This window comes from Perkinsus marinus (assembly GCF_000006405.1).
Source record: "Perkinsus marinus ATCC 50983 genomic scaffold scf_1104296944404, whole genome shotgun sequence".
NCBI classification, from domain to species: Eukaryota; Perkinsozoa; order Perkinsida; family Perkinsidae; genus Perkinsus; species Perkinsus marinus.
Window position 1 is genome coordinate 296,867 of NW_003211409.1, and position 10,774 is coordinate 307,640.

The window sequence follows — 10,774 nt, forward strand, 5'->3', positions numbered from 1 at the left end:
AAACGTCAGTCGAGATCATGGTGGAAGGGCCCTGGGTGAGCGACCCTTATTTGCCAGCCTCATGACATTTTCCGAAGATACTACACCACTACTGCTGCTCGAGTCTGCCCACCAGCTCCTCGTCTGCCTCGTTTGACCCGTAGCACGAACGCTTCTGTTGGTGTAAAGTCGTACATTGCAGTACAGTTCGCGGTGGCCACTCTGTGTGGGTTATCACTCCAATTAGCAGATCATAACGTCGTCCTGGCGGCCTATAGTCTATTTTCATACATTGCACAAGGTTTTCTTCTCGATGGAAGAAAAGACTACGAACTGGTGCGATGCGTCTTATTCATTCTTGTTGGTATCTTTAATGGTGGGGTTTACGGTGCTCTCTGTTCGATATGGTCTGTTATATCATTAGCATGTTTCCATGTAGTTATGCAATCTCCCACACAAATCGATCCGATATGAATATGTCGATTAGTTGAGCATCGAAGCGAGATGATAATTTTCTTTCCTCATTTAATCGGACTGGTGTTCAAGTATACCGTCCACTCCTATACACCATGGTGAGAAAATTTTGATGATTTATTCACAACCATGACTTCACTAGACACAACAACACATTACTTAGGAAATCCCTGGAGAAAACTTAAACTATCCTCTTAGAATTCAAGCCACAAATACCAACAAGCTTTCCAACACAAATCCATATTCAAACTGCTCGAGTGTGATCCATCGATCGCGGCAGATAATGCACTCTATAGAAGCCGATGAAAATGTGGAATCTAAGAGCACTAGTCTAATCTCACGAGGACGGGAACCGACAAATAACTGTCAGAAAAACACCCTACTCTATATTACGAATAGCACAGGTCAATATTCAGGAAGGAACTGTATAACGAGAATTGCTAACCTCGAAATAGAATGCATATTAAGCTGGGTCCTCACTTCATGAAGAGAAATAAATGAGGACCTTTCTGCTCGACATAAATCAGGCCCGAATAACATAGGCATGGGATTGCCACCGTCTTGACAAATGGCAATACTGCCCATGAATAAACAGGAAAGGAACAACTATGAAGTACAGATAATTACCATGGCATCATGCCGAACGACTCGCGTTTAATAACACCAAGCTCGAGACCCTGAGGTATCTCAGCTGCTCGAATAGCATCAACCGTCAAGTTGATCATGCAAATGGGCCCACACAGGTAGAAGTTGATCCTCTTCGCCTTGCTCTGATCTGCCTTGTCAATGGCCTTGTTCACGAAATCAGCGATCTCCTTGTTACCGTGGTGAGCATAGTGACTAGGACGAGTATTATTCAGAGCATCACCACCGGCGATCATTTGGCCGTAGTGAGCGGGGCACACGCAAGCTTCCAAATCGGCAGTGGCTCGGCGCATAACCTCATCAGTACCGGAATACATGAGTTCACGATGGCCAACACCAGCTAGTAGCTGATGAACCGACACAAATTCACCGGACGTTCTAAAGGCCCAAAGCAGGGACACCTTCTCCTTCTGGTCATCAGGCAGGGAAGCGATGACGGAAGCAATGGGACAGATACCCGTGCCACCGGCGATCATAACAGTGTAGTCATCAGGACCAGCTATCTGCTTGGGCACATCCGACGCACCATAAGGACCTTGCACATACACTCGGGAATTGATGAACCTCTCGAAGTCAGCAGCCACGAGCTTTTTAGTCATGTAACCATCACAAGAGACCAACAGTTTCAAAGTGTGTTTCTCCTTCGGATTCGGCAGTGGGGAAAAGGCATGTGCAACACAGTCCTTTCCAGGGAAGGTCACCTGAATCCACTGCCCTGGCTTCGGTTTCACATGCGTCCTGAGAACGATCTCGCAAGCCGGTGCATCCTCCTTGGCATCACCGTCGGTCAAAGGAGTGATTGACTCTACCTTCGAGCAGAAGGCGTTACTGGAATCTTCGGGATGTTCGTCAAAATGCTTCTTGGACTTCGTGGAGACAGCTTGCACAGAGGTTTCAATGAGCTCAATAACTCTCTCGATAATGCTAGCAATCCAAACAACGAAGAGAACACCAGAAGTGACATAGGGACCAGCAGAATGAGTGAACTCAGACTGTATGAGTTCGTGCTGGACAGTGTGGAAGAGGAGCAGTACAGTGGCGAAATATACGAGCCAATGCGACCAGCGGAATACTCGATAACCGTGAGGAATGTACTTGTATATGAACGCACAAATGAAGGTTATCAAGAATAGCACACCAGAAGCAACAGCCTCGTTACCACCAAAAATGAGTGCACACTGGACAGTCACCCGAGGAGCGATCATAATCAGATGCATGATACCAAAGACCAGAGCGTTGATACCGAGCAAAGCATGGAGGATAGTAAGGCGTTCGAAGCCGACCTTGAAGAGACGGGCCACTGGACGAATGGACAGGAAGAAACAACCGGCAATAGACCACGTGGAAATTCGAGCAAATATCACACTGGCCCGCTTCGTCCCTTCTGACGTATCGTACGTTGCAAGCTGAATGATAGCAGCAATTGCAAGTGAAGTTATTAGCACTGCGAAACTGACAGCATTAGCACGACTAGCAAAAACACGCTTGCATGGTCGTTGAAGCCAGTTGGGCATGTATCGTCTCAGCCTCACTGCCACAATCATGATGATGATGGCAATACCACAAAAGAAGGGGAACGCCCACTGGGACCAACCAGGGATGTTGAGGTTGCCAGGAGGAACAATACATTGTTCCATCAACTTGGCTTTGTCCGACTCGCTACCAGGAGCACTGGTCGGAGCGTTGGGATCAGGGGCCGGGGTGCTTCCTGTGAATACCCAGGGAGGAGGGGTCCCCGAAGTAAACCCGAAGGGACACTTCGCCATAATCTCGTACAGCATGATGAGCAAGGCAGCAAACCAACAACTATCAGCTACAGAGGTGTCATTCTTGACGACATGATTTCCAGAATTCCAACTATACAATTTTCCCCACGACTATTAGTGTGTTGCTAACACTGACACCACACCCTCCTAGTGCCAATATCAATAAGTCCTATACGGCACGGCTCCTCTGATGCTACGGTGATATATGGTCCCTTCTTCCTAGTTAATGACTAGACAGATGTACATTACTGCTCAATAAGATGACTATTCCTGATAGTAGCTTCCCTAGCTCTCAGTTGTAAGTGGCCCAAGCAAACTCTGCTTGTGTGATATTCGATTAGATTGCCGCGCGATAATAGCAAAGCTAGCATGCGAAAGGTCCCGGGTTCGAACCAGAGCGGCCGCTTCTTTCTGAATCGGGTAGATTAGTCGTGGTTGATCAACATCCTCCATAGTTATTCTACTCATGAGATTAAACCAAACACACTCAGTAGCAGAGTTAGACATGTGTTCAAGTTCCATTTACACTCATACAGGCAAGTGGATGTACACGAGGAAACTCAACACGTAATGTAAACTCTTGTATAATGAATTCACGCGTGAGGGACAATTGACGGTTCGGCGGTAGCCCATCATGGCATCATACCCAGGGCATGCTGCACAGAGTCGTTAGTGGCGACCACGCTAGAGACACAGTGCACTCAGAAGTGATGCGGATTCACATTTTTCTATTCCATCATTGACAACAGCAACCCGAAATCATATTATGCAAAAGCTAGCAACTAAACTAGTAACCATAAAACTGGAGCTAATGCTATATAGACCTCTCTCTCTGTCAGTCTAAAGTACAACGCCGTCGCCGGCTTGGTTAGATTTGATGCCGATATGCTAGCCATTTGATCTGTGGACGCTTAAAACTGCCGAGGAACTTCGTCAACCCCTCTGGGCATTCGCCGCCGTGCCGAGAGGTCGCTCTGCTTCCACTCTGGTCATATCGCTATCGAACTCGTCCTCAGTGGATAATTTGTGGCACATCTCTCATTTCAAATCGACCTTGACAAAGTGGTACCATAGGAATTGCAGAGGTACACTTGTGAAATGCCAGCACGTATGCGCATCTAGTAGGGAGGGAAATCGTTGAGCTCAAAATCATACAACAAAGGAGCAACCCCGAAGGTCGCAACATAGATCCATCTCATGGGCTTCCCACGACGTCTGTGTGTAAAGGAGCAGTGACACCGACTAACGACCATCACTGCTCCCACCGAACAGGGCACTTGCATGTTCCAATCGTAATGAAACTCAGCGGAAATGGCAGGAAAAAACCCAAGATTAACTTTTGGGCACCAACGGAAACTGTCCAGTCTTCTTACCAGAAGCATCTATGAGATGAGACCGATCGCCTCTGAGCAACTCTGTCAAGCGGTCTCGAAAGCCAGATGAAGCCGATCATAGAAATGTGGAGTAGCAAAGACATCTGTTTCTCACCGAGCAGTATTGATATCCTACAAACAGTGTTGAATCAGACATGACCATGCTTACTTCCTTCACAAACATGGACGTTACAACAGTTAAAGTCAAGGCACCTTATTTCACAACAGTGCAAGAAGCAACGGAAAATAGAGTCAAAAAGTTCTCTCCCACTTACACCAGCATGTCGGGTAGGATCAAGTGGATCGATGCTTCCACGCTGTAGTAGTTCATAAACGGGTGGATTGGCATTCCGCAGTACATAACATGTACCGAGCTTCTCGACTACCCTCTGCTGCGGTGAAGTAGATGCCCCAGAGATGGACCGTGATGGAGACCATCTACAACTTCACAACTGCTTAACACGTGAGCAGATTCAACGAGGCGGAGCGAAGCAAAAAACCATTCTCTCGGAAACGACACCAAGCATGGCCTTCAGAATTTAAGCGTCTCGGTCGTCACTCGTCTTGGATCGTTGATGTGCCTCTTCGGTGGTGGCGGCGCGCCGTAATACGATATTGTGGCTTTGGCCGCTTTCACATCCTTCAAAAACGGCTTGTAGTTCTGAGATGAAATACACCAAAAATCGTCGGGCGGAACTCTCAACCTACTGCTTCAGCCTTTCCATACACATCTTCCAAGATGAGCAAATCTTTGTTGTCGAGACTATCGAGTAGCAAACGAACTTCCTTCGCAGTCCCCTGGCACACGGCAACGTATACAAGGGACCAGTGTTGGGAAATATGCTCGCTCTCTTCAGCTCAGTTCCGGAGGGTTTTTACTAATTACACAAATTCACGTATGAACTCGGGTGGGAGGAATGTAGGTAAACCAACAAGAAATTCCCGAGATGTCCTCAGAATTCCCATAGTGTCACCAACCAGATGTCACCTTGAGGAGCCTCTGTACTTGCTTCCACTCTGGAGTTTCACACCAATCCTCGTCATTATCACCGATCACGCGGCCAATACACCACGCTATGCGAACCAAGCCTGAAGGGATAGAACCTTTGAGTAAATGCTCACACTACATCGCATATTAATCAATTATCGATCATCAGGGCGCTGGGATTCCCACCACATTTGAGTTTCATCCGTTTAACGTGAAGTATGCAATAGTAAATCAGTGAAATATATTTTTCATATCACTAGGGTGAAACTCCATTGTTGTTGTAACTGATTCCCCCCATAAATTTCCCACCCTTCCTCGTACCCTCACACCCTATTTCCGCACCCTTGCCGTTCCTATATGCCTCCAACAGCGCGGGAGTTACTGCAGCCAGAGCCCGTCGAAGTGGTGGCCCCCGCACACGGAAGACGCCCAATGCGTAGACCAAACGGTAACTACAGGAACATACAGCCCGGCACAAGAAGGCACTCACAGATCTTTGGCCGACACTTTATCGAATTCTCCTTTGTCAAGATGAGCAAAGGTTTTCTGCAAAGCCGTTTGCATCAGCGGTGAAGTATACCTACACAAGACACGACCAAATTCAGATCGAACCTGAGCGTTGCGCACTATCGCGAAGGGAAGGGTAGCATCGGAGAAATTAAACTATCGTTGACCTTGTCATTCCCATCGCCCACTCGGGATGAGCACGGGTTTAGGAAAATGTGGTGAGGGCTCTCATGGGACAATGAACGACATGTACTTGCGTACGATATGTTCATTGTCATTGTATTGAAGCAGTATCAGTCTTAGTAGGCTACCCTTCCGTTCGTGATATGACGAATATTTTCCCCGAGTTCATTACTTCACATGTACGCCCGATATACGGTACAGCCTGTAGAGAACGTCAATGGCCATATGCGGCTCACACTGTGGCAAGACCTTCTCGAACCAGGGCATGCAGACCTGCATCGGAATCCATCAATATTGGAGTTTCACCACCCGTTCCTCGTGAAGTAGCGTAATACTCTGTGAAAACCCCAATATTCGCGGCAGTCGTAAAATATATTTTGCATAAAAAATTTTTTTGCGTAAAATAATATTTTTTTATTATTATTTTTTTTAAAAGTATTTTTCATATCACAGGTGAAACTCCAACGAGTAACTTTCCCCCACTACTACTACCTTTAGCCCATTTCGTGTACGCAGGTCCACCAGATACCGCAACACGCGCCACGTTTTCACAGGGCTGTCGGCGATCCGCGGAAAAACCTCAACAAAGGGCAATAAAGTGAATAACACGAACAACACACCTGCGTATCGAGTTTAGATATGAAATCTTTGAACTCTCGACTGCCCCTCTTGAAATCACCGAAGTTGGCCAAATGCGTTAACGCGTGACATGCGTCCCCGTATGACAACGGTATCGCAGTCTTACTCACAAGAGTTAGAACTTCTGGACCTGAGAAAAATCAATTCAAAAAATTTGCGACAAATATTTTCCCTCCTAAAAAGACTACTATTCATGTGCAAACTAATTTAGTAGGACTCTTCGTCACTGCCCACTATTACCATTTTTGCACTGCTGGAACGCATCCCCGAAAACCGACTTCAACGGCGGCAGAGGTACTTTAACACTGGGCATCTGGTGAGGTTGTCATACTCGAGAAAAGTCCCACAGAGGCCACTACTTCCAGCTCTGTGGTAACCAAACAAAAGCAAGGGCATGAAAAATAACTTGCCACTATCAAAGTCGTTACTAAATGTACAACACACAGATACGCGTCGTATCCTGCGGCACGCTCCTGAGATTCGTTTGCTACAGCGTTCTGCATCATTGCCACCATGCAGAGAACGCTCCCTGACACGCTCCCATGTAAGAACAGTAGTAGTAGTAGTAGTAGTAGTAGTAGTAGTAATAGTACTCTAGATCATTCGAACAGGACCACATCTTTGCTTTTCCCCAAACTGCTATCCTTCCTAATAGTCCTGCCATTAGGACTGTCATGATCATCACTGTTACGATACGCAGTAGGATAGGGAATATGCAGTCGGAGAAAACAGTTGTCCTCCTAAATTCCACACGAATCTTCCAGGCACGCACAACAACAACTCCTATTCTCACAGGTTCATATTTCTCTGGTACGGCCCGTTGCCGCGCGTTCTTATACTGCAAATTCGGAGTTGCTGCTGCCGGTTTACTGTTACTCTCACGGCCTGAAAAGATACCAAATTTTATCCAACATTTACCAACAAGTTCTTGTTGGTATTAGTCACTATATAATGGAGTTCCACACTAGTGATATGAAAAACACTAGTGAAAAATATATTTCACGACTACTGCATGTCACCGCGAATATCGCGTTTTACACAGAGTATTACGCCACTTCACGTAAAACGGGTGGTGAAACTCCTCAATTAACCCACAAAAATATATGAGAATTTTCAATGTTAATTTAAATTATATAATTACTTTTTTTGGAAAACTTATGAGGCATTTATTAACACAGTTGCTGGTAATACCATAAATTCCATAATAAAAAAAATATTAGTAAAAATATCAATGCATACATACCTTTTTTCTTCTTGGTAAGTGGGCTCAATCTGCCACACAAGTTGGCGCCCCAGTCCCTCAACGTTGGGTCGCCCGATACGTTCATCAACTGCCGTTCGAACAGTTCGGAAAACCTCTTTAAAAGATTCCACCTGAGAAAAACTAAGCCGATTTTTGCAGCCGACTTTCTCACCGACACTCATGCCGTGTGTTGAAAAATCCCCACGTAGGAGGACATATCTGACCAGTACCTGAACACGGGGAATTCGGAAAATTGTTCATTGGAGTTTCACCACCCGTTTTACGTGAAGTGGCGTAAAAAACTCCCTGAAAAACGCTGTAGTAGTCGTGAAGTATATTTTCTCACTAGTGTCTTTAATACCACTAGGGTGAAACTCCATCTTATAACCGAGGAAAGACAGAGCAAGGACGATTGATAAAGTGAAATTATTGCTATTAGAATTTCTATTCGACCACAACAACAAGATAAAGAATTAGTAGCTGTGGCAAGGATATTATCCAGGAACTATTTTTCACTAGAGTTTTTCATATCGCGGGTGGAACCTCATTATCGAGGAATAGGTATTAGGAATCAGGGATTCACTCATTCTCTAGAATTTGTGTTATCTAGAGTCTGACAACAGTGAGAAAGAAGGTCCCAATGTGATGATATCTACCCGGAAATCATCCAGGAGCCTATAATGTTCCCAGGAAGGGAACTCATTTTGAATTTTCCACGGATGGCTAGGAACACATTCTTCAATCAGTTTTCCATGTAAATATCATTACATTATCTCACAAAGCTACGTGGACCATTGGTTGCCGACCGCAGAAACGGAGGAATGCGAGTATTTGATATTACATATTTCTCTTAGTTCCTCTTCATTGACTAGTATAATCCTAATTCTCAAGCTGCCAACATCATCTACTCTGCTCACGGGTTTATATCTGAGCGCCTATCACAAGATGACGAGTAAGGCCGACTTCTTACGGTGTGACGAAGAACCTTCCCTCTCCAGTGGAGCCCCCACAGGTAAGGGTGAATGCGTACCATGCACTTCTATAGTAGGAATCGCACCTGGTATCAATGGAGTCTCACTCTAGCGATACGGATATTTCACGACTACTGCATATCACCGTGAATATCGCGTTTTTCACTCCCACCTTACGTAAAGCCGATTACCTCCGAGCCTCATTGAAAAAGATGTGATAGGGGGCAAACAGGGCCGAAAGGTGGTTCGTGCAAGTGGATAGAACATGCCACTTGTCATCACTGCTTAAGAATTTCGTCAGTATCTACCAGGAAATCATCCAAGAACCTATGATGGAGTTTCACCCGTGATATTAAAAACATATTGCACGACTAGTACAGGCCGCGAATATCGCGTTTTTCAACGAGTTTTACGCGACTTCACGTAAAACAGGTGAAACCCCGGGGGGAACTAATTTTGAATTCTCCGCGGATGGCTAGGAACACATTCTTCAATCAGTTTCCCATGTAAATGTCATCATCACATTAGGGAAATTTTCCTCATTTTTATCAAAAAAAATTTTCTCCAAGCTTAATGGGTCCTTGGTATCTACCAGTGTTGGAATGTATATGTTTGCTTTCCTCAGCTGAGCTCAGGGAGTTCCCTCACTAATTATAGAAGTCTACATGTGAGAAGTGTACGAAAAGCAACGATAATTAGCCGCAATTTCCTCGGAATTTTCATATTCTCACCAACACGTGTAGTTGACCATGTGCATATTTTCTAACACTAGTATCTACAGGCTCAACCATGAAAGATACGAAACAGGCCCAATTTGGTACCGGATCCTCAGGCGTGGCTTTCTTCGCGGCCTCCAACACCTTGTTGATAACGTACGTGTCGTGGCCGAAGAAATCTTTGATGTCTTTACAAAATACCTAAGCCTCGCCAACTGTCCTCATCAATTACTACTCACCCGAACTACCGTGCGTTTTTCAATTCTGCCAAGTTCTGCAAGATGTTCTGTTGTCAGTATACAGGCTTGGATTTGCTTAACACAGCAAGGGACCATGATACGAGACGAGGTCCATATACGACTACTACTGTGTATTCGTTGATGGCGCTCTTTCGCCAATCAATGGAGTTCCTATCCCTCAGATACTTCTTCACCGCAAAGTAGAGCCATCGGGCTCCAAGGGCTGCCTAATGAACGCAAAGAGAACGACGAGGACGATTCGACTTCCTATGGCCTCACCAAAATGTATAAGGGGATAGACTTCATGTAAGGGGAGGAGGTAAGACGACGAGTTACCTGCCGGACCACGCCAGAGCGTAAACGATCTGTAAACGCCTTAAACTTGTTTATTATCGAGACACGCAGTAAAGGAGGGTAGTGGCGTATCTGTTGTATATACTCAAGCGCTGAATTCTATAGAGCACGGTGTAAGCCTTCCCCCAGTGGTATTACGATAGACACTATTACGGAGAAGGCCGATCGCCTCGTTTCCGCATCGTGCTGACGAGTACTGTGAGAGGAGGTGGACATCGGACTGTGAAAGATTCAAAATTGCCTGTGAGGTGGGGGCAGCGTCACTCGCCACGAAATTGCCCAACTTGCGTTGTTTTCACAGCGGGAGGGCGCACATTGAACTCACTCCATGATTAGCTCTGTTGCTGCAAGACTACCCTATACGATGCTCATGGAAACACGATCCCTGTGGAGTTCTACATCTAGCTCGTGTGCAGGGTGAGCTGCTGCACCCTCGCCCGAGCTATACAGCGACACGAATAGGAAACGGAGACGTGTAGGGCGGTATCTTCCTATAGAAAAGCGAGATAGAAAATTGGAGAGGCGAATATGATCTTTCCGTTTCGAATTTGTACCCCCTCCCACTTCGCGCGCCCCCACGAAATGTTAAATTGACCTTCCGTAAGCCTCCTGCTAGGATCGGGTTTTACATGCGGAATGCGATCCCGCAGAGAGGAAAGGGAGTACATTGGCAGAGATTATCTCGCCCGGTGGACAC

At 45.9% G+C, this 10,774-nt stretch overlaps 5 protein-coding genes across 5 annotated transcripts in view; 1 reads left to right on the top strand and 4 right to left on the bottom strand.

Annotated features, from left to right (window-relative positions):
* Nucleotides 1-638, top strand: part of Pmar_PMAR001101 (hypothetical protein) — a gene marked incomplete at both ends in the record, with an annotated part of 1,969 nt that extends 1,331 nt beyond the window's left edge. Inside the window, one exon of the mRNA XM_002780463.1 lies at nucleotides 596-638. Coding sequence (XP_002780509.1) covers nucleotides 596-638 — 43 coding nt within the window. The remainder of the gene's footprint in view (nucleotides 1-595) is intronic.
* A 64-nt stretch (nucleotides 639-702) lies between these two features.
* On the bottom strand, nucleotides 703-2,900 carry Pmar_PMAR001102 (hypothetical protein). Its single transcript, XM_002780464.1, has one exon. The coding sequence runs from the start codon at nucleotides 2,877-2,879 to the stop codon at nucleotides 1,077-1,079; it is 1,803 nt and encodes a 600-aa protein (XP_002780510.1). The 5' UTR covers nucleotides 2,880-2,900; the 3' UTR covers nucleotides 703-1,076.
* A 1,082-nt stretch (nucleotides 2,901-3,982) lies between these two features.
* Pmar_PMAR001103 (hypothetical protein) lies at nucleotides 3,983-5,789 on the bottom strand (the record flags this gene model as incomplete). Its single annotated transcript, XM_002780465.1, has 7 exons — nucleotides 3,983-4,079; nucleotides 4,353-4,369; nucleotides 4,797-4,898; nucleotides 4,946-5,035; nucleotides 5,226-5,326; nucleotides 5,535-5,677; nucleotides 5,716-5,789. The coding sequence occupies 7 exons, from the start codon at nucleotides 5,787-5,789 to the stop codon at nucleotides 3,983-3,985; spliced, it is 624 nt and encodes a 207-aa protein (XP_002780511.1).
* Nucleotides 5,790-6,083: 294 nt separating this feature from the next.
* Pmar_PMAR001104 (hypothetical protein) lies at nucleotides 6,084-6,867 on the bottom strand (the record flags this gene model as incomplete). The annotated part of the gene is made up of 3 exons (XM_002780466.1): nucleotides 6,084-6,188; nucleotides 6,536-6,684; nucleotides 6,795-6,867. The coding sequence occupies 3 exons, from the start codon at nucleotides 6,865-6,867 to the stop codon at nucleotides 6,084-6,086; spliced, it is 327 nt and encodes a 108-aa protein (XP_002780512.1).
* A 105-nt stretch (nucleotides 6,868-6,972) lies between these two features.
* Pmar_PMAR001105 (hypothetical protein) lies at nucleotides 6,973-10,059 on the bottom strand. Its single transcript, XM_002780467.1, has 12 exons — nucleotides 10,003-10,059; nucleotides 9,852-9,950; nucleotides 9,733-9,798; nucleotides 9,590-9,685; nucleotides 8,960-9,072; nucleotides 8,768-8,854; nucleotides 8,639-8,724; nucleotides 7,970-8,027; nucleotides 7,798-7,928; nucleotides 7,348-7,439; nucleotides 7,148-7,294; nucleotides 6,973-7,083 (listed from the first exon to the last, which is right to left on the bottom strand). Exons 1-11 carry the CDS (start codon nucleotides 10,027-10,029, stop codon nucleotides 7,154-7,156), a joined length of 996 nt encoding a protein of 331 aa, XP_002780513.1. The 5' UTR covers nucleotides 10,030-10,059; the 3' UTR covers nucleotides 6,973-7,083; nucleotides 7,148-7,153.
* Nucleotides 10,060-10,774: the final 715 nt, after the last annotated feature.